General features: G+C 46.6%; 1 protein-coding gene across 1 annotated transcript in view; it reads left to right on the top strand.

The window, feature by feature from the left end:
* Positions 1–1,347: 1,347 nt before the first annotated feature.
* The window catches only part of SLC5A1 (solute carrier family 5 member 1), a 46,085-nt gene continuing 32,347 nt past the window's right edge, over positions 1,348–15,085 (top strand). The window contains exons 1-2 of the mRNA XM_006218020.4: positions 1,348–1,889; positions 6,672–6,743. Coding sequence (XP_006218082.1) covers positions 1,752–1,889; positions 6,672–6,743 — 210 coding nt within the window. The 5' untranslated portion in view covers positions 1,348–1,751. The remainder of the gene's footprint in view (positions 1,890–6,671; positions 6,744–15,085) is intronic.

Below are 15,085 nucleotides of genomic sequence, written 5' to 3'. Positions count from 1 at the left end.
CAAGTCAAAACCACTGAAATATCATCCCACACTTCTTAGAACGGCTATCATCAAAAAGACAAGTGATAACAATTGTTGGCAGAGATGTGGAGTTGGCAGCAATGTAAACTGGTGCAGCCATTATGGAAAACAGTATGGAGGGTCTTCAAAAAATTAAAAAATAGAATACTATATGATCCGGCAAGCCCACTTCTTGGCGTATATCCAAGGAAATGGAATCTGCATCTCAAAGAGGTATCTGCATGCCCATGTTCATTGCAGAGACTGTGTCCTGTTCAAGTCTGTAACCCCTGGTACCTGCTGTAGCATAGATACTCTAAATGAATGAATGGAGTTTCTCAATGCAGGATTATCAGGGCCAGCCATTAGATGGGAGAGAATGTTCTTCTGACGGCAAAATAAGTCCAACTTTTCATTCTGTGCAAATTACTTGTTGAACACATGAAACTCATGAAACTTTTAGAATGCAGAAAAATGATCTGGGTGGGGATTACATTTTCATTATCTCCATGCCAGTTGCCTTGCATATGTTTTTTTTTTTTGAATTGAGGTGAGATTTACATAATATGAAATTAACCATTTTAAAGTGAATAATTCAGTGGCCTCAAGTGCATACAACCATCACCTCTATCTAGTTCCTAAACATCTTCATCACTCCAAAAGGAAACTCTTTGCCCACTGAACATGTGTATGTGTTTTAAGCTTCTAAAAGGCGGGGACTACCCGTGTCTTGCTCACTTTGTGCCCCTAATGCCTAGACAAATGCACAACTGGTATTTGTTGAATACATAAAATGACTTGCTGTCCCCATTGTAATCTTTGTGGGTCTTTCCGTTGCCCAAGGATTTTTGAGTCTGGTTTTTCTGTTCCGGCCTCAGTCTCAGGTGGATGGATGGGTGGCGATTGGCTGTGTGTGGGGTAAGGCTCACAGGTGAGAAGGGGTCAGAGTTTGATGAGCTCCTTGGGAGGGATTTTCTAGTATCTTCCCTCCCTCCTGCCTGCCTGGGAAGGGCCCCAAATCACATTACTGGGTGAGGCACAGGGCAAGGAAATAGCTCCCAGTGGGATCCCCTCCCAGTCTCAGTTTCCTCCTCCTTACAGTGGGGGTAACAGTGCTCCTGGGGGCTGCAGGCTATAGAGGGGGAGACAGAAAGGTGGATGGGTGAGTGGCCATCCCTGTGGCCAAAGATGCTTCCATCGTGCTGATTTTCTCCCCCGACAACTGGTCCTCCTCAGAATGCTCTCCATAGAGACCGAGAACTTGGCTGATTCCTGGAACAGTCCTGGGCCCATTTTAGACATGGAGAAGCCAGGTTCACAGAGAACAGAAGACTGGTCCAAGGGCAGGTGGCAGGTGATCTGAAGCTTCTAGGCCTCCAGCACCAGGCAGCCTGGCTCCTCAATGGGGTCTGGGTGTGGCCCCACAGGAGGCCAGGAGAGGTTGCCTGGCCAGTGCACGCTCTGGGAGCACAGCAGGCCTTTGTGCCAGGCGGGCACCACCCCCTGGCTGGCCCCTCCCAGGTTGCAGGACAGCCCTTACCTACCTGCCTGCTGCCTCCCTGCCAATAACTCTGCCAGCAACTCCTCCTTCTGCACTCAGAGCTGCTGCCCGAGGGTGCAGCGCAGGGGCCCCTGCACGACGGCCTTGCTGCCAGACTTCACGGGTCCCCTCCCCTGGGGCTGATCATTAACCCAGAGGCAGTATAAGGAGCGAGTGGCCTGGGCGGGAGGCACGCATCACCACTGCCGCCATGGACAGTAGCACCTGGAGCCCCGCGACCACGGCCACCACCGCCGAGCCCCTAAAGTCCTACGAGCGCATCCGCAATGCGGCCGACATCTCTGTCATCGTCATCTACTTCGTGGTGGTGATGGTTGTAGGGCTGTGGGTATGTGGGGGCCCTGAAATGCTGGCCGAGGGGGCGAGAGCCAACGGGAGGGATGAGGGGTGCATGGAGGCACCACGGCCTTGATGAGCTGTGAGGAGGGAAGGGTGGGCTGAAGGGTGTGTGGAGCTGAGTGGAAACGACTTGAGAGGAGTTCCGGGGGCACAGCATGAGGGGAAGGGGCAAGGAAGGATGAGCAGAAGTGACAGAGGTGCTAAACAGTGCCCAGGGAGGATCCCCTGGGCCTGTGAGCAGAGAAAGAGTGGGAGATTGGAGAGGCTGGGGGGTGCAAGTGTGAGGGGCAGGAGAGGATGAGCTTGTAGTGGCAGAAAGCGTCCCAGGGCTTGGGAGATGCTCCCCACGGAGGTGGCCACTGTCTTGCCTCTTAGTCGTCCAGTTTCAGATGGAAAAGAAACAGTGCAGATCAGGAAGGACACAAGCGTCTGCCAGCTGCAGGTGCTGTGGGGCAGCCTGAGGTGGAAGGGCTGCCCTGCGTCCCCGCCCTGCGATCAGAGGGGCTGGAGTGAGCGAGAGCTGGAAAAGCTGGGTCCAGGAAGAGGAGGAGGAGGAGGAAGGCTGTAGGGTGGCCTGGTGCTGGGAAGAGGGAAATGCTTGTGGCTCCCTTTGGGCACTCTGGGGACACACAAACCAGAGAAACTTGTTCTTACCAGTCCGGAACTTGGAAATTTCACTTGTGACAGGCTCTGGCACACCCAGCAACTGGAAGAGAAGGTGGTTTAAATGTGAAAGTATTACAGTCACTCTCCAAAGTTTTCATGGGGAGTAGGAGGCCAGGAGGCTGGGGTGCCAGCAGATGGTTGAACTCTTTTGACTAGAGGAGGGTGGACACTAACCCTTCCATGGCCACAGAGGTGTTTTTAGGGATAAAAAGGAGTGTTTATTATTTTTTTTTCAAGTAATTGTAGAAACCAGATGTAACTGAAAGTCTCAAGTGTCACAGTGGGTCAGCATGGCTAATACTTGCTTAACACTCTCAGCTTCCTCTACATGGTGGGAAGTCCAGCTAGGAGCCAGGGTTCTCAGGTTTAGAACCAGCTTTGATACTTTCCAGTCTTTTGTCATTGGTAACCCTGCTTAGTCTCAGTGTATTCATGTATGAAATGGGTACAAACATACCTGTTCTTATGACTCCCCAGGTGTTTGTGAGGATCTGCAGAGATGCATCTAAAAGCTCTTTATGGACTCTAGGAGTCTTTTTTAGTACTGTTGTCATTTGCCCCCCAGGGTATGAGCCAGACCCTGAATACTTTTTGTCCTTTTGAGTAGAATAGGCAAAAGTGGTCAGCTGGGTAGAACGTCTTCACAAAAAGCCACAAGGAGGGCAGGAATGCTAATCCTCATTTTACAGAATGAAAAATTGAAGCCCCATGTGGTTGTGATTTGCCTAAGGTTGCAATACATGGAATTGTTCCTGGAACTCATGTCTCTTGACTCCTGGTTTTCCAGGTGCTCTGCCACCTTGCCCGCCTTCCTCCTCCCACCCCACCCCAGCTTAAAAGTGCTGCAGCCAAGATGTGAATCCATCATTTGCTAGCTGGGCTGTACTACCTGTTTCCCAGATAATTGCTGATAATCTCCATCTCGCTAACAATCTCATTTTGCCTCTGCCAGTCCTGCTGATTATGGTGTTTGCAGTTTTCAGATATATCTGCGAATTAGTATCACTTGTCTTCTTAAATGCTACTTAATGAGCCTGCTCGTATTTGTCTACACACACTCATCCTCCATTTAGTCACTGCCTCTGAACCCTGATCATTTAACGTGCTGGATTTCTTCCAGTTTACATTCTTCTTTTTCTATTGGAGTGTTAAGAGTGGTTTGCTTCAGGGACAGGCATCCTGACTCCTGCATGATCTCTGGGCTGCAGAGACAGCGATCCAGGCCCACTGTGCTTCCTCAACTTAGAAAAGGCATTCCCAGCTAATGCCCCATCTCTTCCAATGTTATTTTGTTCTGTTTTATCCTCTTTCAGGGCTGCCTCGTCCAATGATATTTGGGCTTGACTTTATTATTTCTTTAGGATATACTTCCAGTTTTCTTTTACCATCGCTCAGTTTGTTTTTGGGGGAATTTTGTGTCCTTTTAAGCTGAATCTCTGACTTTACTCTTTCTGGATGATTTCATCAAGCTATTCTAAAGCTCCTTATGCCAGGGGTAGTTAAACTATAGCCTGTGGACCAGATCTGGTCCACAGCCTGTTTTTGTATGGCTCACAAATTAAGAATGTTATTTACAGTCTTGCTTTTTTTCTCTTTTAAGGGATTGTAAAACACAAAACAAGACAAGAATAATATGTGGTGGAGACCATATGTATCCCACAAAGCGTAAACTATTTACTATCTGACCCTTTTTCTTAACAGAAAACATCTACTGACCTCTACCTTCTGCGATCATTTGCATTAACAGCATCATTGGCGGCTGGAGCAGTAATGGCTCTCAGTGGTGCTTAACAATTCCATTTTACAGATGAGGATCCGAGAGGATGACCAGAAGTCCCTCAGAGCATTCAGCATCGGAGCTGGGACTAGAGCCCAGGTCTTATGATGCCAAAGGCAATGCTCTTTCCACTGCTCACATTTCCTCCTCGCTAAGACACTATCCTTTCTGGGAATACCCTCCCCGTGGCCCTTACCATCACTGGCATTGCTGTGACAGTGTCCTGGTCCTTCTTTCCTCAGATATTTTCATAACTGAGGGCCCAGATTTATTGAATTCAGCCCTCTTCAGCCTATGCTCAAGTCTCTTATTTAAGCCACTTGACAAAATCATCTTGACAAATTGTCAACACTTCACTCAAATACTTCCAGCAGAAACTTTCCCCAGTGGCACTGTTTCCATCTTTGGACAGCTCTGACAGTGAGGAAATTCCTCCCGGTACTGAGCTCAGATCTGATGTCCTCCCATTGTGCCTGGTTGTGCCTTCTGCAGGCCATGTGAATGACTCTGTTCCACTTCATGTATCAGATGATGGGCCACACCTGAGTCGTCTCTACTCCAGCCCCAACTCCCCCAGTTTCTTAAGCTTTAAACCAAGATCTGAAGTGCCCTCCTTTTGCTCAATGATATTTTTATTCCATCGAGGAAAAAAAATGTGAGTCAGTATTTGTGCTTCTTTTGCCCTTTGTGGCTTGCAGTTGTGGACTCTCTCTTCTAGTTGCAGGATGGACAGGCAAATTTAATGCCATGATTTATGAAGTGTGGTCTGGAGCCCTAGAGGTTTCCTTTGTGCATCTCTTGCTCATGGAGGCAGTGTCTTTCCATATGTAGGGAGTGAACAGAGGGGAGGAAGGAGGCAGGTGCATGAGCTGCAATGCATGCCCCAGGAAGCACCTACGTAACGTGGTGACACTCGGCAGAGGCCAGCCTGGAGGAGTGTTGCTCATTTCCAGAAGCAGTTCAGGGTGGAATACAGGGGAGGAGTGGAGGCAGAGGTCCCTGGGAAACCCATTCATCCAATGTTTTATTGAATGTGCACCAAGCACAAGGTATTGTACTAAGCATAATGAGGGATTGAAAGTTTGTGAAATGGTGACCACAATCAAGCTAATTAACATATCCATCGCCTCATATGATTACAATGTTTTTTTTGGTAAGAAGAATGCTTAAGACAATTTAAGCTAATTAGTAAATTTGACTATATAATACGGTATTATGAACTAGAGTCACCATGCTGTATGTTAGATCTCCAGAACGTATGCATCTTATAACTGAAACTTCGTACTGTTTGACCAACATCTCTCCATTTCCTTCACCCCCAGCCCCTGGCAATGAATATGCATTTCAATACATCACATTGTATACCTTAAATACATACAACTTTTGTTTGTCAAATATACCTCAATAAAGCTGGAAGAAATTCCATAGTATTGTAACACAAAGCAAAAAGGTTGTAAGGGCTGTGAACGAAGCATAGATGGAGTTTGCTACATGTTCATAAGAGAGAGAGAGATTATATTTGTTGGGTTGGGGGAAGGCTGTAGAGGAGGAAGCTGTTGGGGAGTGCCTGGTAAGGTCCCGTGGGGAAGGTAGTGTTAGAGGGGCCTTGAAGGATGGGTATGCAGGGTCTGGGCTTGTGGAGATGAATGTATGAACACTCCAGAAAGGAAAAATGTCCTATATAGTATGCCTCTCCTCACCTTATATCCATTCCCAGTTCCATTCCTGATTAGTCCAGCTCCCCAGCTAGTCTTTCCTCTGACATTCTTCCTCTAAGCTCTTCATTTCTGAGACCAACTTGGAAGTGTTATGTCTGGGCCCCAAACCCAGTTCCTGTCCCTCCAACCATGCTTGGAAGGTGTTGACCTGCTTTGACGTTAGAATGACCTTCAGAATGGCCTTTCTCTGACCAACTGCTGGAAACTGAGTCCTTGGGACTTGTTTCTGTTGCAGCCCTAGCTGCCTTCCCTGCTCCTTGGGGTTGTTGGTCCTCTTTCTATTCCCAGAAGAATCACAAGAGGTCCCAAGAGATGTCCTGTGGAAGGGAGGACCCTGCCAGGAGTCCCTAAAGATCTGAGCTGTGCTCTCCCTGGCACTACCTGGCACACAGGCAGCTCAACAAGTCTGTGTTAATTGTCTGTCAAATATAGGTCTCTGCCTCCTTTGTCTGAGTAGACTGGAGCTCCAGGGAAGTAAGGAACGTGGAAATGTTTCAGAAAGTGAAGTGGGTAGAAGAAATGCAAGTATATGGGGGGGGGGGGTGACGTTTTGGCTGGCAAGATTCCTCTGTTCAAGTTGTCTATTAAAGTTTTGACCTTTCCTCTCTAGGCTATGTTCTCCACTAACCGTGGGACCGTCGGAGGCTTCTTCCTGGCAGGACGAAGTATGGTGTGGTGGCCGGTAAGCTTTCTCTGAAATACTATTTCCTGAACCATGAAATTCCTTGTAGGAGGCCATTTTCTTGTTGGCTTCAAGTGGTGGTGATTCTTCCTAACTGCCTTAGGTCCCTGATAATGGGTCTCCTGCTCGCTAGGTCTCTGGGCACCCTTAATCTCTTGTGGTAAGGGAATTATCTTTAAATACATAATGCTGGGAATTTTTCAAGGAAAAGTAGAGGAAAAGGCTTCACAAGAAGGGCAGTGTGGAGAAACAAAAAGAGCACACAGACAAGAGTGATCTTGGAGTGAGTCTGAGTTTCAAGATCTGTTTCTATAAAATGGGGTGGTAATACTTACCTTCTAAGAGCATATGAGACATGGAAACTGCTTTTGGGGTGGGAACTCAAAAAATCATAGCTCTTTTTCTACCTTTTTGCTACTTTAAGTCCCATGGAGAAGAGACTTTATCTGTCCTACCTTGGGAGCCTAACACAGTACTTGATACACAGTATGTCTGATACACACTCAATAAATAATTGTACAGTGGCTGGAGGAGGGGTCCCCTACTGTTCTCAGTTACAGTTTTCCTCATCTTTTGGTGGATTTTGTATTTTGTATATTTGAGAGGTGTTTTCCCTGACACTTGTACATGGGCAGAACTATCCCAAAGGACCTGAGGCATGGGTGGAAGAGAAACTGGGAGATCCCTTCCATCCCATCAGCACAGGCTCTGGCTGCTTAATCAGTTCAGCCCAATGGCTATTTCAATCTAGAGTTCTCACTGAAACTACTGGTTGACTATTTGGCCAAATTGTGCAATTCCTTGGGCTTGAGATACAAACAAGACTGGCTGGTGAAAGAGGCGGGTAATGAACCACATGTACGGTGACAAGAGGGTGACAGCTATGGAGGAAGAGAAGCAAGAAGGTGAAGAATGTCACTGTCATATACAGAACACAGAGTGAAGGTAGGAGGAAGCCATGCCATGTCCTGCAGGTGGCCTTTGCCAGCTACCTGGGGGATGGGTTTTAATAACTGGCATCTTCAAAGTTGCTAGGATTGTCCCTGAAGTCACTTCTGCTTTATTCTTAAGGTGGCCAAGAGTACTGGGCAGATGCTGATTTCTGTGGTGGGTCCCTCTTGCTGGTCTCCCTAGACACATTATATCTTCTCATGCTTTGGACTTTGATGCTTTCCTGAAAGCTGGTGTTGGATACGCAGAGCTCTGATCACAAAGTTCAAGACAAGGTTAGGGTAGTCCCTCTAGAAATGCACTGTCCATTTGGTAGCACAATCACATTGGCTATTTAAATTAAAATTGAAATAAGATAAAAAAATAATTCCTTTCCTCAGTCACACTAGCCATTTTTCAAGTGCTTAATAGCTCCGTATGGGTAGTGGCTCCACATTAGACACTGTGGATCTGGAACATTTCCATCACTTTAGGAAGTTCTATTGGATAGTGCTGCTCTACAGATTTCAGAGCCAAAGCTGACATGAAATCTCAGTAGACTTGAGGTTTACTGAATTAGAAAACTGAAAGGACCTTGAAGTTTACTTTATTTGGAAAACAGCGCACCCTCACCCCATCTAATGCTTCAGTACCCACTATAGTAAGCCTGCTAAGTGCTCATCCAGCCTCAGTTTGCATCCAGACCTCTTTCTCACCCCTCCCCAACTATAACAGGAAACTCATATCTCTTCATGTAAAATTCCTGATTCATCGGGGATTCATCGGGGACAAGGCCTTAGCTTCGAATTGCTGGGTCTTGGAGAAGCCAATGCCAATGAGAAGGCAGAGGCATAGGACAGAACCACCCATAGGAGACACATTTTGGGCTAGGTCTGGGAACCAGTGTTAATGTCTTAACCAGTGTTAACGTCTTTCTTCCTGATGGCACCTGGGGTTGGGTCTGGACTGAGAGTTGGTTGCGAGGAATTAGCCCCACCCAAACAGGTAAGGTTCAGTGGTTCATGTGGGGTTTCCCATGGGTGCTGCTTTGCTTATTCATGTCTCAGACCTGGATTATTCCAACCAACAGAGAAGCATGGCATCACTCCTCTTTTGCGCAGAAGTCACCACTTCCTTGATGAAGCTGAAATTCGACTTTTCTTCCTCCAACTAGTTTCCATCTAAGGAATCACGAGATTTCATTAATTGTAAACCTGCCCACGTATCAGAATCACCTGGATGTGCTTATTAAAAGTACAGATTCCTGGGCCCCACGCCAGACCCACTAGATTAAAAAACCTTGGAAGAGGGCCCCAAGAATCTGCATTGAATGAAAAGCTTCCCAGATGCTTTTGATGATCAGGCAGGCTTGCTAACCACTGGTTTGGGCAGACCCTGACCCATCTGGTCAGATTCACTGAGAACACCACTAGTAGGGATGCTGTTGAGGGGGATTCTTGAATGGAGAAGCAGTGACCTCCAAGTCCCTCTCGACTCTGAAAAAGGCTCGAACTCTGGAAAATTCTAGAATGAGCGTGGACTTTGAAGTCAGCCTATCTGACCTGTTGCATTTACTAGCTGTATGACTTTGGGTAAGTCACTGAACTTCCCCGAGCCTCAGTTTCTCCTTCTATAAAACAGGAGAATAATACCTACTTTGGGGGTTCTTGTCAGGATTAAATGAGATTATGCATGTATAGCACTCAGCACTGTGCTTGGCAGGTGATCAGTAAATGGGAACATTAAGAAATGGAAGGAAGCTTAGCAGTGCCCGGGCAATTCCCCAGCTGGTGTTGGTCTGGTGCCCAGTGAAAGGAAGCTAGCATTTATTTACTAAGTAGGTATTCTGCCACTTCACTTAAATTTAACTTTCAATTAACTGTGTGAATAAGTGAACACAATTTATGTGTAATTTATTTATACTACTGTAAATCATCAATTCCAGCTCCACATGGACCACATTTTAACATCTCTGAGATTGGCTGTGTCTGACAATCTGTGGCACACCATGCTTTAAGTGGCAATGTTTTTTCTTTCTTCATGCTTCGTGGTATGTCTTACAATAGTTGGTGTTTTAGACTCAGTGAAGTATGGTTATATTCTAAGGTAGTGATCTTTAAATATATGTTCACTACAACCCTCAGGCGCTGCAGAAACGCCTCAGGGGCTGCCCTTGACTTCCTTCCCAGCAACCTGACTTTTATTTAGTTTATATGAGTGGAATTTGCTACGATTTCGTTGGAGGGCAAGGTTCTGCTGACTTACAAAATTAAAAAAAAACTGCTAGTTTAGAAGAAAAATAAGCATGATGATTTCTGTCTTAAAATTTAAAATGGTTTTAAAATGATTGCAATACACACAAAAGGAGTTGAAGGACAACATGGCAGGCAAGAAGATGCAAATCAGAATTCTTTCTCTCCAGAACAGAGAAACAGTTCAAACTGCATCAAACTCATGCTTCTAAATTTCCCTTTGGCTTGAAATACAAAGTCAGCTTAAGCCCATTATTGGTCTGTAAGTTTGTAACCAGAATGTCAGTTCTCAGACATGCTGGCCCGAGGAGAACATCACAGAAGCACAGGCTCTTGGCGCTGACATCTTTCTCAGCCTCCAGGAGGACACTTTGCCTCCTTCATCTGCCTTTATCCCTGTTGCTTTGTGCTGTAGGAGGTGTGAGCAACCAGAGAAGCTTCAGGAAGATAGTCCCAGGGGATTTTTAGGAAGAGAGCATTTTACTGGCCTTGGATTGATACACCTGAGGCCATGAGGGCCTGGGTGTTCCCCAAGAGAAACACAGGTGGAGATTGGAAAGAGCACTGGCCAGTTGAGGGCATTCCTGGGGGCTTTGGGTACTTTGAAAGGAGTGATAGTGACCTGTAGCAGGTGGAGATCCTGCAGCTATGGAAAAAGACCTCATTCCTAAAACATTAATGAGGGCAAGAGAGAGAGAGAAATAGTCTGTGCTTGGCCTGGGGATAGAAGTGAGGAACCATCAGGAGGAGGAGCAAGGACCCCAGGGCTGGATTACAAGAGGAGTCAGCTTATGAAGAGAGCTGGGCAGGGAGGTTCCCCCAGAAGCCTGAGTCACATGTGAGGTAAGCCAAGCTAGCTGAGTAACGTGAAACCTTATGAGTAAAATGAAACCTTATGTAATAGTGGCCTGGTTGGTGGACCAGGATTCCCTCATGGCATCATGGTTTGGTGTCTTTAATGAACAGCTGCCTGGGTGCTGTGTTGTAATGATTCTTTGAGGAAAGCAGGCAAGTGAGCTCTGAAGGGGAAATTCCCCACGCCTTGGCTATTGGCAGCAGAAATTACTTAGAGAGGTTGAGCCTCAGGTACACAGTCCCATGAGAACTTTTGTGTTGGAAGAGAGTTCATTCACACCAGCCAGGACTGCTGGCAGGGGGAGCAGTGGGTACTGCAGGGCTGAGCCAACCCTTCAACAGCAAGCATTTTCAAATTCTTCAGAAGTAAGCCAAGGGAATGGGGACCTCCCAAGGAGCCAGAGGACTTGCCTTGTCCTAGCTTTGGGACACTGGATAAATCATTAACCTCTCTGAGTCTCAGAGAGTCTCCTCTGTAATGGGAGACAGTCAGATTGAAGCTCTCAAAGCCTCTTCCAGGACTAAAACTCTAAGATTCCATGTCACAGAGGAAGGAATGACCATGGGGAAATGGGTGTGGACACGCTAACCAATTCGTCACCATTGGAAATGGGATGGCTGTGTGTCTCTCAATGGCCACAGTTTCTTTCCTTCCTTTATTATTAGAGAATCATTAGAGAGGAGTGTAGCACAGTGGTTTGGGTCAAGAGGTGACAAAGTTTCTCTATCAAGGCCCAGATTGTAAATATTTTTGGAGGCTATACGATGTCTGTCATCACTAGTTCACTCTGCTGCTGTAGCATGAAAGCAGCCATGGACAGTACATAGATGGATGGGTGTGGCTGTTGTTTCAGTAAAACTTTATTTATGAAAACAGGCAGAGGGCCAGATTTGGACCAGGGCTCTAGTTTGTAGAGCTCTTATTCAGGCTGCTTGGGTTCAAATTCAGCCTCTGCCCCTTACTGGCTGTGTGACCCTCTTTGAGTTACTAGATATCTCTCTGCCTTACATCTGTGATCTTGTAACAGAGATAACAATAGTTACTCGATGTTGTTGTGGGGATCTATGCTCAGTCTCAGAACAGTGCCTGGCACATGGTAAACTCTCAGGTTGGGCTCTTGTTTTTCTCTTTTCCAATCATCTATCTGATTGAATCCTCAGTGACCCAGCAAGAATGATGATTAACTCCATGGCTGCCCAAGTTCACACAAGATAATGACAGGGTGAGGTCTCTCTCTGTTCTTCTGGCTGCTCAGGTATCTTTCTCCTTATCCTTTGAGATGGAAATTTATGAGATCGATAGTTATGGTCAACAGGTTTATCTGAAAACCTAAGCATTCTTTCCTTTATGGTTGACGAGAGACCCTGACGGGAAATTTTCTCTGAGGAAAGAGGACAGCTTCTCCTACTTCAACTCTCTTGAGTAAAATGTATCTGATTTTGTCTTTAAGTCTCTAAAACCTAATGATCGGATCAAAGTTCAATCACTTAGGATGCTACTAGGTTGGCCACCGGGAGGCCTGGAGGAGCCTGGCAGGCCTAAGACCTAGGTGAGAATTCATGAATGAGAGAGGAAGCATGGGAACCAGGTGAATGGGTGCAGGAGAGGCAGAGAGGTCACCAAGGGAGTGAGGCTTAGGAGGATGTGAGATGGGAGACAGACACCAGGGCCTTGTGTCTAGTAGGTACTTGACAAATATGTGCTGAATTAAAGAAATTGGAGAGGGAAGAGACCTTGGACCGGTTTGTTGATGTCACCTGAGCCCTCAGTCTGCGTCCTGCTTTCTGGTGCAGTGACTGCACAGTGTAGGCAGTGGTAAGAATTCAGGAGGTTAGGAGGGTGCTGGGTCCAAGAGAGAGCCTGCCTCCAGCAGCGCTCCACATTTCCATTCCTATGTACACAGAACATTTTTTTTCTTTAGTTTTTTTTTTTCAGGCTCATGATGGTAAAACTGGAAACCCAATGAGAGTGCCTGATTTCAGCCCACGTTGGACCCCTAGTAAAGTCTGACATGGCCGTGCTTCCTCACTATCTCCAACATTTGGTGTCTCTCAATTTGAGTCAAGGTTTTGCAAAACTTGGCAGTTCCCATAGATGTGTGTCTCCTTTATGGTGAGAGAGTTTGCCTAGCATGCTGTTTGCTGCCTTGCTCTTGAAGGACCTGTTCTCTCTCTTCCTCACCTCCTTTTCCTCTTCCTCCCCCTCCACCACCTCCTCTTTCTTCTCTTCCTCCCCTCGGCTCTCCTCCCCTCTCCATCTCCTTCTCATTCTTCTCTCTCTTTTTGGTGGGCCCCATTTCCCTCCCATTCTTCAAGCTTAGTCTCCTCTGAGGAGTTTCTCTGATTCACGCACAAGCACTCATCACCTCATGTGTTCTTTGTATTCTGAGGCCTCTGCTGACCGGTGCGTAGCCAAGTTCCTGTCATCTAGTTTCTACCTGAGTTCCCGGCTCTCCCTTCCCTCTGGCTGCCTTCCCAGCATTCTCTAACGTGTTAGCCCTCCTACAGGCAGAGAAAGGGAAAAGTATGTTATAATCAATATTTCCAGTTTGTTGGCCTCAAAATAAAGCTGAAACAATCAGCCAAGATGAAGTCTTTGGATTATTCTGGTTGGAAATGCATCTGGGCTTTCCCTGCTTAACTTTGGCATGGCACATTTTGAGTTGGTTGCAGCTGTATGTTTTTTGGGGGAGGGGTAAACTTTGTGCTGGGGTGATTTGGAGTCGGGGTTAAGAGCATGGGCTCTTGAGCCACGCTGCTTTGTCCTGCTCCCCGGCTCCACCCATTCCCAGCTCTGTGGCCTCGGGTGGGTTACTTACCATCTCCTGCTTCAGTTTCCCCAAATGCAAAATAGAGGTCATAGCACCTACCTCATGGAGTTGTTCTGAGGATTAAACTCGTTAATGCAGGTAAATCCCTTAGAACAATACACAGTTAGTACCACCCAAGTTGGCCATCATCATCATTGTATCTCATCTCCAGATCCTCCTTCTTAAACTGGGAATTAAATCAGTTATCCACTTATGAATTGCTATTATTTCATTCTACATTTACAAGTTGATTCCCTTCTATGTGCCGCACATATATTAGTGTGTGTGACACATTCCTACAAAATATGTATGAAATGACAAATAGTGCTAAGTGTTAAGAAGGAAATGTATTTGAGTCAAGGGTGGTAGGGAAGGAGAGGGGTCTTTCTTAACCTATGTGAGAGGGTTAGGGAGGGCCTTTCTGAGGACTGGGCACTTAGATTGAGCTCTGAAGGATGAGAAGGAGGCAGCCTTGTGAAGATGGGGGAAGAGCAATCCAAGCAGAAGGAACAGAATGGTCAAAGGCCTGAGGCGGGGAGGAGCTTGGGGTACTTGAAGAACTGAAAGGGGCCAGCATGGGGCGAGATTGTGCATGTTGATCAGGCCCTGGAGGTTAGGGATCCTGAGTTGATAATCCCAAGTATGAGCCCATCTGAGTTTGTGAGAGGGTTGGTCTCCAGCCTCCTTGACCTATAAATGCCAAAAGAAGACCTCAGCCACTTACTGTGCCAACAGCCTGTGGGAAGATGCCAAATTTGGCACTGGTTTCCTGATTTCCTGCTCCTTTGGTTCTAGGGGCAAAGAGATGTTTATGAAGAGAAGTGAAAGGCCACCATTGTCCATGGGTGATGTGAGCTGACACAGAGTAAACAGAGATTATGATGACTCTGAAGAAAGCCTGTGTCTAAATATTTACCAGAGTCTCAGAAATGAAATAGGCCGAACATGTGAGCCCCACCTTCTCTTCTGTCTCAATCCAGGAAATGTGATACCAAGAGATGGCAAGGGTCAAAGATTAAAACTTTTCACACTTCCCCTATGAAAGGATTCCTTATAAGAGAACCAAGATGTTAATTCAGGTTAAACACCAGCTCCCCAGAAGATGAGGGAGGGATCAGAAATACAAGTGGAATGCAGACTCACACATATATTCCTGAATTTACAGTGAGGTGGGTAGGGGTCTGACCCCACTGTGCCTGCTCAGGGAAGTCCAGAAGGGAACGTTGGGGAGGAAGTAGGCAAGTCAGCGTATGCTGTCTTCCTCTTCTGTCCCTGGGACGCTGGTCATACTGAGCGGTGGGACCTTGGGCAAATCATGTCTCTGCTCTGGTCCTCAGTCTTCTCACCTATAAAATAAAGGCGAGAATAATACCCACCTCTCAGACTGTTGTGAGCATGAGAAAAGATAAAGTGAATGAATTGCCTGGCCCCACACTTGGCCTGAAGGAGGCACTGTAAGTTAGCCATCCTCTCTCCCTTTCTTATTCTCCCTGGA

Source organism: Vicugna pacos, chromosome 32, assembly GCF_048564905.1.
Source record: "Vicugna pacos chromosome 32, VicPac4, whole genome shotgun sequence".
Taxonomy (NCBI): domain Eukaryota; kingdom Metazoa; phylum Chordata; class Mammalia; order Artiodactyla; family Camelidae; genus Vicugna; species Vicugna pacos.
This window is presented reverse-complemented; position numbering and strand designations above follow the sequence as displayed.